Raw genomic sequence first — 13,478 nt, 5'->3', positions numbered from 1 at the left:
CTGGAGCGCAAAGATTTCCCAGGGCTGGACTCTAGGTGGCTCACTTTCCTCACCGAGAAACACAAAGGCTGCAACAACTGTCTTCCGCCGCCCGAAGGGTGTTTCTTCAATGCTCTGCCTCTTCTTCAGACTAGAGGCTTCAGCGTAAAGAGAAATAAGTGTAGCACAATTTTCTAAAACATCGACGTCGTCACTGCGCTTTTGCGCGTCCAGCCGCACCCTACAGAAATCCCCAGATGCAGCACAAAAACCGCACGGCGGCCCTGCGCCCATCCTCAGCACCTGCCCCACTCAATGCTTTCTAGACAGTTCTGCAGGGCGCGAGTGGATGAGAGACAAAGGCAGGACCAGCAGGTCGCCCCGGGACCCGGGTCAGCCTGAAGCCTTCGCCCGGCGGAGCGCAACACTGGGGGTAACGGGGCGTGGCCGAGGAGGGAGGGAGGAGCGCGGCTGGAACTCGGCCCCGCCCCCGGCCCCGGCGGAGACCCTGCGCGTGCGCGCCCGGCGGGAGCCTGTGGTTGGCGAGCCCGGGGTCCTGAGCTCGCCCTCACGCCCCCGCCCTGCGCTTCCGCCCCCGCCCCTTCCCACCGCCGCCCACTTGACGCGATGACGCACGGCAGGTTTGCGGACGTGGCGGCGGCGCACGGCGGGGAAGGCGGGGACTTTGGCCTCCGTAGCGGCGGCGGCGGCGGTGTAGGAGGAGAACGGTGGCAGCCGGAGACGGAGGTTCGGCCATGAACTTGCCCGGGACGGCAGCGGTGGCGGACTTGGCAGCGGTCTCCTCCTGGCGTCCCCCGTGTTAACGGAACAGGTAAAGATGGCGGCGAGAGGTGGGGAGTGGCTCCGTCCCAGACGGCGGGGTTGGGCCCCGGCGGGGCCGGAGCTGGAGGCGACGCGGGGCCATTGGCTGCGGTTGTGCCTGGGGCGGCCGGGGGAGACCTGGAGGTAGACACCTTGGATACCAACCCCTCCAAAGCCCCTGGTTACATTTATTGTTGGGGAAACTGAGGCTAAGAGTAAGGATTTCTACGTGCCCGATTTCCCGAGCGACTTGTTTTTCACCCACTTTGGTTCTCCCACAACTTCATGTTTGTATTGAATATTCGCTAACGGCATCTTGTCCACATCGTCCAAGTGTGATGGTGTGACGTAAAAATCTGAGGTTTAATCATTGCAGGGGATAACACGGAAAAGAAAAACTAGGCTTGTGGAATGGAGAGGGAGGGAAGTTACGTTTTTAAAAACGGAATTGGCTCTGGAGGATACGTCCCAGTGGTTCAGTCCGGGTGTGAACTGCCTGGTACAGGGCCCTCCTATGGTTTGCTGTTTACGGACTGTCAAAGCGAAACAGCCAGCAGCAGTTATGCAGGTGTTTGGAAAACCATTTTTACCTACAGACTGAACTGATGAATTCATTGGTAATTTTTGTGAACGCTTGTAATCTATATAGCAGGCAGACTTGTTTTAATTTTCTGAAGAGCGGGTTCGGGCTTTTTTCTTGCTCGATGAGAATTAGAACAAGTGAAGAAAATTGAGTCAGGTGACGTGAGGACTGTGTACTTCCTAATCTGTATATAGTTGGCTCAGATAATTATCTGCCTGGGCCAAAGTCTAGCTTCTCACTGCAGTTAGACACACAACCAGTTCTTGATCACTTAGAAACAGAATACCAGTTTGTGGTATACTGCTGCCTGCGTTTCATTACAAGGGAGAATTAAGAGATAGTGAGACGGATAAAGTTGAGTCTTCAAATATTATTTAGCAATATATCATGGACAGAGGTTGATATAAATATCTAAAATGGCTTTTGGGCATTGCTCGGTGACTTTCAGCTGTGCTAAGCCAGTTTGGGGTTCTAAGAACAGAATTTGAGGTAGAAAAATTTTAACAGGTGGCATAACTGAAACACTATAGCCATGTTTAAATTGCTGTATATTAAGTGGTTAACTTTTTAAAGTCATGGACTCCTTTTGAGAATACGAAAATAGTAAATATTTTCCCTAGAGAAATATACATATGTATAAAACGTGCCTACGAATCACAGAATTCACAGATATTCCCTAGATTGAAGACATGGGATAGAAAAATCTTGGTTAAATAAGTGGAAATAAAACTATTACTGATTTTAAGTAAAGGTGAGATATTCTTTAAGCTTTTTTTTTTTTAAAAAAAAAACCATATCTTTATTGATTTCAGAGAGAGGAAAGGAGAGGGAGAGAGAGAGAAACATCAATGATGAGAGAGGCATTGATCGGCTGCAGCCGACAACCCGGGCCTGTGCCCTGACCCGGAATCAAGCCCCGATCGCCTGGATCCTAGGTTGACGCTCAACGGTTGAGCCACGGCCAGCTGGGCTCTTGAAGCTTTTTAAAAAAATTTTTTAAAAATGTCTTTATTGATTTTAGGGAGAGAGAGAGAAACATCAATGATGAGAGAGTCATTGATGTGCTGCCTCCTGCATGCCCCCCACAGGGGATCCAGCTCACAACCCATGGGTGTGCCGGACTGGGAATGGAACAGTGATCTCCTGGATCATAGGTTGATGCTCAACTGCTGAGCCACGCCTGCCGGTCTCTTTCAGTTTTGAGAATTAAATAAAAATAAAATGCCTTAATTTATTGTGGTATTAAAACAAGTTTATTGTGTTAGAATTCCTTGAAAGCATTGTTCATGCCTTAAAAATTGCCTTTGAAATGTAAACTGTGGGGGCTGTCAAGTTAGGAGTCCCAGTTCATGGTAGGTAATAAAGTAGCACCTGGAGGAACAGGTGAAGTAATCTACTTAATATATAGCTATTAGTTACCTGTGTTACCTGAATGGAAACCCTTGAGTTTTTTTAAAGCATTATGTTGCCATAGAACAGGGTCAGAAACTGGTTTTCAAGGATTGGGTTCAATTATATGAAATTGTTCCAAATTTCTTATAAGTATGTGCCTACATAGAAAGCATAATCTATTGTCATCCAGACTCCACAGACTTTCAGAGTTTGTCTTTTCTGATTTCTTTTTTCTCTTTTTCACTTGGTACTTGTTCATAATATTCACAAGTCCTTTTGAGACATCATTTTACCTTGGCTTTTATGATACATGGTTTCCTCCTCCTCTGAACATTCCTTTTCCATTTTCCTTGCATGCTGATTATCCTTCACCAGGGTACTAAATGCTCAGTTCTTCAAGCTAAAACTGGGAACGTGGAATTAGCCTGTTCTCATATTGTTCACTTTTAATGAGAATAAATCAGCTTGTTGAAGGTGAGTTGAGAGTGAGTATGCAATAAAACAAAAAGTATTAATGGATACATGTTTTTAATTTAGGTCAGCTCTCAGTCAGTTTTATAATGTCTTTTCTGAAGTAGAAATGCACATAGTGACCTAAAATCTGTTCACAGTGTTTATGGACTGTAAATTGAGTTTGAGGAGGACTTGATAAGTTAAAGTTTGGTGAAAAGCTTCCAGAGAAGAAAAATCCCAGGTCAAGAGCAAAATCATAACCTATATAAAAATCACTTACTGTAGTACATATAAATAATAGTGTCAACACGATCCAAAGAGGTAGGTAGGTAGTACAAAAGATATTTCAACCCCACATACACTTAAAATGCAGAACAAGCGAAAAGTTTTGGGTTTATAAAAGTATTTGTGTGTACCTATAAAACATTGATTCCATCAGAACTATAAATTGTGTATATATAATCTCACACATTTTAAAGATAATATAAAATTATTTCTTTCATTTTATTCTCATACTCAAAATAAGGGAAGCTTAATTTTTTGACCTACAAAAAGATTGTAGCAATCTGTCCTTGTTAAAATGTAATCACCCTTACATGTTTTGTGATTTATCGTCTATAAGAATGGATTACCTCTTCGTCCCATTCCCTTGTCTCCACTGCCAGATATTTTCATTGTACTTTGACAGCTATAAAACTTGAACCTAAATTTCTAAATAACTAAAACCATTCTTAAAAAAAAAAAAAAAAAAAGACAAAGTGTCCTGAATTACGGTTCATGTAAAATCAGTCCAATGGATCGGCTGCATTTCAAAGTTTTCTTTGCCTTCTCCCCCCCGCCCAGGTTTTGACATTATGGCAGGAAGGCATCAGAATCGTAGTTTTCCTCTTCCAGGAGTTCATTCAAGCGGTCAAGTACATGCATTTGGAAATTGTACAGAGACTGATGTGTTGGAGGAGGATGCGGAAGTGTATGAGCTTCGGTCCAGAGGAAAAGAGAAGGTCCGAAGAAGTACATCAAGAGATAGACTTGATGACATCATAGTATTAACAAAAGATATACAGGAAGGAGATACTTTAAATGCAATAGCCCTTCAATACTGTTGTACGGTAAGTTTTAATTTCATTTTGCATAATACAGTCCAAAACAAATTATTTGTTCATAGAACAAATTGAAATAAATTCTGTGCCTTTTTATCTTGCTTCCCTCCCCTCCTCTTTTCTTCTTTCCATAGAAATCTGTATCATGTTGGTGGATGTTAACTTTTTAAATTTTAAAGTGAATACTTGAATTTCTTATTTCTAAATCCTTGCTTCTGTTTTCAATACTGAATAACACCCAAATATGTTATCTTTTCTTCCTTATCCAAGTTGTAAGAGAATGTAGAAATATATAGGAAGTTTTTCCCTGACCCAATTTCCTGCGATAACACACTTGCATTTCTTTTCATGCTTTTTTTGTGCTTTTAAGAATATACATACATATGTATGTATATGTATATATAAAAATAAAATTCTTGGGAGATTGGTGATTTTTGTGTTTTTAAAATTGGTTTATACCATCTCAATTACTCTGCAAGTTGCCTTTATCTTTTTCATTTCTTAATTTATCATGGATATTCCTTCATAGTCTTATAGATCTAACTCATTATTTTATATAGCTATGTAATTTTCCATAGTATAGTTATACCATAATTATTAAGCCATCTCATACTCATGGATAGTCAGGATTTTTCCCATGTTTGCATTGTGCTGTATCATCACAATTATATCTTTAAATGGAGGTACTTTTATTTCTGTAGAATAGATTCCAAAAGTGGGATTGATAGCTAAAAGGAAAGGTATATTTCTCATTTTAGTAGATATTAAACTGTTTAAACCCATTTTATATCTGTCATTTCTATTTTGCATCCTTAGCATGGACTCTGTTTTCATGTAAACACATTGATATGGAGACTGTTTAGAACATTGGTTTTCAAACTTTTTATTCTCATACTGCCAATAGAATTTTGAAATGTATGTGTCATGTGCCTCTTTGCACATTTTAAAGCGAACTTCTTAAATATTTCCTAATGACTTAAAATAGTTACAAAGATATAATTTTTATAACATCAATATTGATATTTTAAAATAAGACTTTAGAATAGTCTTTAATGTAGGCATGGAATTCTAAATACTAATTTAGGATTTGCTACCTGAACTAATTCATGTAAACATATAGATATAATATATATGCTCTTTTTTTATAAGCATGAAATTTTATATCATTTTCTCCTTGGTTAATATTTTCATTCTCACCCCCAAAATCTTTCATAATGTAAATTATTTTTATACTTGAAAACTTTTTATGATTACCTGTCATAGTTATCTGAAATAGAAATACCCACATACAGGTTGTCCCAAAAAAAAGGTATATACACTTTAACAGCTGATAGCTCAATTTTGAAAATTAAATGTATTTTAATAAACACTGCCTTTATAATTATTAAAAGTGTGTGTATACATTTTTGGGACCCCCTATATATTTGTAAACATATATATACACAAACACACACATATATATATTTAAATTGAATTTTTAAAATCTACTATAACCATGACATTCTATGTATTGTTTTTTTTCTGGATAATAATTATTGCAATTATTCAAAATTGATCAAAACATATTATAAGTTTTTATTTAAAAGTTTAACAAAGCCCGGCCAGTGTGGCTCAGTGGATCGTCCTGTGCACCAAGAGGTCACTGTCTCAATACCCAGTCAGGGCACAAGCCCAGGTTGTGGGCTTGATCCCCAGTAGGGGGTATGCAGGAGGCAGCCAATCAATGTTTCTCATCTATGTTTCTGTCTCTCCCTCTAAAATTAATAAAAATATTTTTTAAAAAGTAATAATATATGTCTTTGAAATGCATTTCTTGATGAGGTAGAAGAGCTGGGGTTTGTTTTTTGGGGGGCAATTCATGTATGGCAATACCATTTAATCAGAAAATCTGATTTAGTTTTTAATGCAAATAAACATGAGAATATGTGATTTGTAGTGACAAGTGTGGTCCAGCTTCATTAGTTTTTCATGAACCTGGAAAGTTTCCTTAGAAGAGAAATTTGAAATCCCATCTGAATGATTAAAAATAGGTCGTATTTTCAGTGAGGTAGGTGAAAAGGAGAAAGTATTTCTGGCATATGACAGCGATGTAGAGAAGATTTCAAGGAGGAAATAAGGTGAACAACTGGAAATTTAATAGGTATTTCAGAAATGAGTGTCATAGACTGATTGGGGTGAAACACTTTCAGAAAACTAATGAAAATTTTACCCCAATAGTAAGAAAGAGAACACTGTATGGTTTTAACAAGAGTGCTGCAAAGTGATAGGGGAACCTCCTGGTGAAATGGACGGGATCCAGGAGAGAGGGTATTGGAATAATCCAAATGAAGATGATCAGGGCTTAGACTAAAGTATTTGTTAGTAAGAATAGAGAAGCTGATAGAAAATGTATTTGGGGGTAATCACATGATATGTCAGCTGATTCCTCATTTAGAATGAAGACTCATGAAAAGTAATTAGCTTAACAGAGGAAAGATGGCATTGGGGCCATAGTAGTGGGAAAATTGATACAGAATTAGGGAGTTAAGATTAGCAATGCTCAAGTAGCAAAAAAAAGATTAACCTTACCAAAGGATTTATCATTTAAAAAATACAGTACTTAGTGCTGTATCCCACTTATATTCAGTAATAGGAATTATTTAAAAATTGCCAGTTATAAAAGAGTAATAAACCAAAAAGTCCAAGGTTGGAATCCTGAATGCTTCCAAGCAAATTAGTATAACAGAAAATATAGGTCTATTCAGAGAGAGAACCTAGGTAGATACTAAACCTCAGAAGCCTAGTTCAGAGAGAGTATTAAGCAATTATTAGAGTATAATCAAGCAAGGGAACATTTAAAGAAAATAGGGTCAGGCTTTGGGGTTTGTAAATAAATCTTTTTTTGTTTGTTTAAATTTATTGGGGTGATACTGGTTAATAAAATTATATAGGTTTCAAGTGTACAGTTCTGATACATCTGTGTATTGCGTTGTGTGCCCACCACCCAAAGTCAAATCTTCCATCGCCATGTATTTGACCCCCTTTACCCTTTACTATTTCCTACCCCCCTTTCCTCCAGTAACCACCGTACTGTTGTCTGTGCCTATGAGTTTTTGTTTTTCTTGTTTGTTCATTTGTTACTTTCAGTTTCATATCCCACATACGAGTGAAATACAGTTCTTGACTTTTTCTGTCTGACTTATTTCACTTAGCATGGTATTCTCAAGACCCATCCATGTTGTCCCAAATGGCAGTATTTCATCTTTTCTTATGGTTGGGTAGTATTGCACTGTATATATGTACCACATCTCATTTATTCAGTCAGCCATTGAAGGACACGTAGGTTGTTTCCATGTTTTGGCTACTGTGTATAATGCTGCAATGAACATAGGGGTTCATAAATCTTTGCGAATAAATGTTTCCTAATTTTTTGTGAAAATAACCCAGAAGAGGGTTTGCTGGGTCATATGGTAACTCTATTCTTAATTTTTTGAAGTGCCTCCATACTGTTTTCCATAGTGGCTGTACCAGTTTACACTCTGACCAGCAGTGAATGAGGGTTCATTTTCCCCCACAACCTCTCCAACACTTACTACTTTTCTGTTGATAATAACCATTCTACCAGATATGAGGTGGTGTGTCATTGTAGTTTTTTGTTTTTGTTTATTGATTTTTAGAGAGGAAGAGAGAGGGAGTTAGAGAAACATCGTGTGAAAGTGAAACATAGATTGGCTGCCTCCTGCATGGCCCCTACTGGAATGGAGCCCCAACCCCTACTGTCCCTACTAGGAATCAAACTGGCAACCTTTTGGTGCATGGAACAATGCCCAACTAACTGAACCACAATGACCAGGGCTATCATTGTGGTTTTGATTTGCATTTCCCTAATAGCCAGCGAAATTGAGAATCTTTTCATAGATATTGTTAGCCATTTATATGTCTTAGGAAAAGTGTCTTCTCAGGTCCCTGCCTATTTTTAATTGGATTGTTTGTTTGGTGTTGAGTTGTATGAATTCTTTATATATTTTGGATATTAACCCCTTGTCAGAGCTGTTGTTTGCAAATAACATCTCCCATTTGGTTGGTTTTCTTTTTGTTTTGTTGGTTGTCAAGGTATCTTCTTTTGCCTTAAGATAAAACAATATTGAGGTAGTAATATGACAAAGGACCCTTATCTCTACTGTCTTATCTCCTACTTACTCTTCAGTCCTCTCTCCCTCCTCCCCCACGTGCACTTCATGGGAGATGATTTTTCCAACTAGAACTCTCTCAGTATTCAATGGACTTGACCAGTAATCTACCATTGATTCAGTTCACTCCCTCCTAAAAACCCTTTGTTTGACCTTGATACTGCAGGTTTCTGATTTTCCTGTTACTAATATTTAAGAACAGCTAATGTTTGCATAACATTCTATACTGTATATCCCTTTTCTAAATGTCCTTCATACATTTTAATTTATTAATCTTTACAACAACCATATGTCATTTTACATATGTGGAAACCGAATTTCAGAGAGGTTAAAGAACTTGCCCCAAATCAGACAGCTAGAAAGTGTCAGCCATGCTTCAAACCCAGATAGTCCATGCTTATAACCACTGTCATCTATTGCTTTCCTGGTCACTCTTAATCTCCTTTGTGGATTTCTCTTACTCAGCATACCCTTCAAACGTTGGTATTCCTCAGGGGTCTTTCCTATGTCACCTTTTACTCCTGTCTTTCTAGTGAATCCATCTACTCTTGTAACTCCAGTTACCATTTTTGCTGGTAACCCACAAATATATATCTCTAGTTAAGATCATTCATCTGCATTTTAGACATACATCCTAGAATCTACTTAAATAGCTGGCATTAGGGCCATTAAACGTGGGAGATGGTAAAAGGTTCATTGGTGATTTCCTAAGACTGGTAAATCCAAAGGGGTGTAGAACTGTTATCCACAAATAAAGTACAATTTCTCTGGGTGTGATAATACTACTAATAGTTAAGTTTAACTTTTTCCCCCTCCCAAAATAAGTGGGATGAATGAATATTGCTACCTCTATTTTGATTGAGAATTCAGTTGAATGTTTTTTTTTAAATTTTCTTTTACAGGTAGCAGATATCAAGAGGGTTAACAATCTCATCAGCGATCAAGACTTTTTTGCCCTTAGGTCTGTCAAAATTCCAGTAAAAAAGTTTAGTTCGTTGACTGAAACACTATATCCTCCAAAAGGAAGACAGGCTTCACGTCCTTCATCTGTTCAGTACGTTCCAGAGCAACAGGAAATTCTGTCACTTAATGATTCTCTTTCTTCCAGTGATTCAGCTGGTAGCTTTTTAAAAGAAGTAGACCGAGACATAGAACAATTAGTAAAATGTACAGACACCAAAAGAGAGAACCTTAATGAGGTGGTGTCTGCCTTAACAGCACAACAAATACGTTTTGAACCTGATAACAGAAACATTCAACGTAAGGATCCTTATTATGGAGCAGACTGGGGAATAGGGTGGTGGACAGCTGTAGTGATAATGCTAATAGTGGGCATAATAACGCCAGTATTTTATTTGCTGTATTACGAAATTTTAGCTAAAGTGGATGTTAGCCACCATTCAACAGTGGATTCTTCACATTTGCATTCAGGAGTCACACCCCCGTCACAGCAGAGAGAAATGGAAAATGGAATTGCTCCAACTAAAGGAATACCGTTTGGCCAACAAGATGATCATAAACTATATAGTCAAAATTCTTAGTCTCCTGCTACTCAACACAAAGCATAGCAATTAGCTCATAATTACAGTGTTTGTGATCACATGTTCATCTGGAAAGTAGTGAATCAGTTATATTCAATAACCACTTCAAAAGCAGAATTTAGGGACATTGAAGATGCTTTTGTTTTTCACCTTTTTTTTTGAGCCATTTACAAATGGATTGAGTATAAAATTCCCGCAGTTAGTTGTCAATATTGAAAACAGTAAATCTATATATCTGTTATATCAATGCTTAAAGCAAAAAGAATTTAAATATGTGTCTAGGAAGTTCTTGGAAAACAACATTTTTCTTATGCAAGACCAGTTATGTTTAAACTTTAATTATTTTTTGGTTTAAGCTTATTAATGTTTATTAAGCAGAATAATGGTAGCACCAGATATCTGCAACAGAAGAAAATTTACTACTATGAACCATCACAATATTTAGTTGCAAAAAAGTTTGATTCTAAAATTATTTATGATACCACATACTTATTAATACTCCATTTTAAAACTTTTGAAAAGTTTAGCACATACACTATGAAGACATAAGTAGACACAGAGGTAGGAAAGCAGTGTATGATGTCTGTAATAGAGGCTGACATAGAAATTAAATATTTTTAAGCCCTAAAGTAATGTGTTGTGGTTGGGAAGTTGCCAGTTGGTCACTAGAACACTGGATTAGGTCAGGAACCTAAAGTAATCTTTGTCTCTCAAAGAATGCTGCCTCTGCTTCTTATTTTTAAGTCATATTTGCCTCTGATATTTGAAAGCACTTTTGTAATTCTTTGATTAAAAGTGTTACACATGTACTGGTCAGCATTATTTAAAGAATGATTTCCTACATACTGTGATAAGATGTTGCTATGTTACATGTAGTAACATGCCTTAATTACATTTAATGCCTTATAAAATATGTAAGCTAATACAAGTTTTAGAATTAAAAGTAGGCATTATTTCAGATAGTCCAATGGGATTCATACCACAGGCTGTATAAATTTGTCTCCACTTTCACTATCAAGCACAAATTAATGGGGTCAAAACAAGTTTTCATTGTCTGCCTCTGAGGTCTGTTGCAGAAATGGTTCATTAAGCAAAAGCATGAGTAAAGATGCCTTTGGCATTAGCAATAACCGACACATTGCTTTATTTATTGATCCCTTAAACTCTGTTTTTCAAAGAGAAAAATGTCCAACTTAAACCTTTTTTCCCTTGAACTATAGCATAAAATTGGGGAACAGAGGCCAAAAGTGTATGATCAAAAGGGCTTGATAATGCCACTTTTAAGATCTGTGGGTCTGCGAGATAAGAAGCATTTGCATACTGATTCCATCATTTAATTTTTAAAAGTATGTGTTTTTAAAAATGTAACCAAAATGATTCATTAGGAGCAAGATTCGGTGGAGTCTGGATTGCCTGTTTTTTATATAATAAAGTATGTACCTTAAGATCTATAATACCACCTCATTTTCTGGGCATTATTTCCTAATTTTAATATTCAGCTTTTTGACCACTTTGTATTTCAAACTCCAATCTTGATACAAAGTGGTGGGAATAAATATATGTGGTAAATGGGGTTTTATGTACCTTTAGTAGCAAAGTATAAAAAAACAGGACAGAGATGTCAAATATGTATTTGAGGACCTTAGATAATTACCAAAAAGTGTTAATATGGAAATTGTAGCAAATTGATTCTTTGAGTAACTCTTAGTTTAAAATTTAAAACACTGTTTTAATGTGCCTTGGGCATCTTGAAAAGAGGAGTGTGAACTTTCTAATTTATGCTCAATGTTAACATGGTCAGTTTACATTGTATTTATTAAGCCTGCTGAAAATCAAGTTTTAGGGAAGAAAATACAGATTATTTTAAGGTAGAATGGGCTAGATGTCCTTTGAAGAACTGTGTTTACATCAAAGTGGTGAAATTACGGAAAGTCAGTGATTCCTTTTTGCTAGTGGTACTTTGAAATTGTGATAGAGAGGTCTGATTCCCAGAGAAGTTATTTTTAAAGTAGTGAGGTATACTGTATATTTGTTAGTGTCCTATTCCTTGAAGGAAATACAGCATCGTATGACACAGGCAGTTTACTTTTTCTGTATATCTGAATTACATATTTTTAATTGAATATAATTTGAATTATAATTCTGTGTTATATATGGAATTATAGATTCTAATCGTTGTGTCATTTTTAAAAGAAAAAAATTCCTAAGCATTTAATAAATAATTTTAGCTTTTAAAAAGTACTAATATACCTCAAAATTTGTAGCAAATGCAGGTTACTTTGTAAAACTTAATAAAATAAGAAAAATTGTGAATTTTAATTGTGTTGAAACCCTTATTTGAATTTACTTTGAGGCTTCACATTAGAAGAGAGATATATATGTGCAACTATAAAAGTAACAACTGTGTGTGAATCATTGCATTTGGTTCACTTAAAAAACTGGAGTTAAGTGAAGAAAAATCTATTTTTAGGGGAGATTTTAAGTCTGGGTACCAGTGGTTAAGGTTGTTTTGAACTAATGAATGCTGTTTAAGAAAAACTAACTATAGAGTCTGCTGGCCACATTAAGAATTAGAAGACCACATGTTAACTTACGCAGAGGGCTTTTTGTTTTCTAAAGCTTTTCTTTTTCTGGACTCCACTTGCTGTTCAGTGGCCTGAAGAGTTCTTTCAATGAACCATAATGGTTCATTACTTAATAATTAGTTCTTTTTAAAGGTATCTACTTCTAAAATTACCTACTTGGGAATATGAAGGATACAGTTAAGAGTTTTAGAAATATGACGCAAGGATCCAAAGTGCTATAGGGTAAAAGTGGAGTTTTTAAAAGTATTTTAAATGGCACTTTGGAATGGGAATCATCATTATTTGGAATTACAACAATGTTTCTCAGGAAGTATTTTTCTTCTAAGTATGTGCATATTGCACTTTTAGATCATAGAAATATCTGAATGCAATATTTAATTTTTATATATGCAAATACTATAAATCTTTTGTATAATGTATTTTATACAAATACAAAATGGAATTGTAGAACATTGTTAGCATGTACATTTGTAAAACTGTTTTTTAAAACTTTTTACCCCTTATTTTTCATATTTTAAAAAGATCTCCAAAATAAAGTTTCTATTTTTTATTCAATCTAAAATGGAAGCTGGTGAGTTTAATTTAATAAAGCAAACCTTTTCTCCTCTTTGAACTATCTGATATGAAGACACTGTGTAAGATAGACCGAATTGCCAAAGATTTACCAATTCAAATTTCCCCCTTGTTATACTGAAACAAAATCCACTGGATTACTTACAGAACATAAATGAAATAAAATGAAAACAAATTTCAGATGAATGTTCTTGGAAGGATCTTGGATCTTGGGGAAGAAGACAGACCTCATAAGGCAGGGTGGACTTCTTAGCAAGTTGTGGACATCAGTCATATAATAA

The 13,478-nt window shown here is 36.6% G+C and overlaps 1 protein-coding gene across 1 annotated transcript; it reads left to right on the top strand.

The window, feature by feature from the left end:
* The first annotated feature begins 702 nt into the window (after positions 1 to 702).
* Positions 703 to 13,186, top strand: LYSMD3 (LysM domain containing 3). The gene is made up of 3 exons (XM_016216184.2): positions 703 to 811; positions 4,073 to 4,338; positions 9,401 to 13,186. Exons 2-3 carry the CDS (start codon positions 4,084 to 4,086, stop codon positions 10,037 to 10,039), a joined length of 894 nt encoding a protein of 297 aa, XP_016071670.1. The 5' UTR covers positions 703 to 811; positions 4,073 to 4,083; the 3' UTR covers positions 10,040 to 13,186.
* The last annotated feature ends 292 nt before the right edge of the window (positions 13,187 to 13,478 follow it).

The sequence above is a fragment of the Miniopterus natalensis genome, chromosome 3, assembly GCF_054644295.1.
Source record: "Miniopterus natalensis isolate mMinNat1 chromosome 3, mMinNat1.hap1, whole genome shotgun sequence".
Lineage (NCBI taxonomy): Eukaryota > Metazoa > Chordata > Mammalia > Chiroptera > Miniopteridae > Miniopterus > Miniopterus natalensis.
Note: the sequence above shows the minus strand (reverse complement) of the source record. Positions and strands in the feature narration are given on the sequence as shown.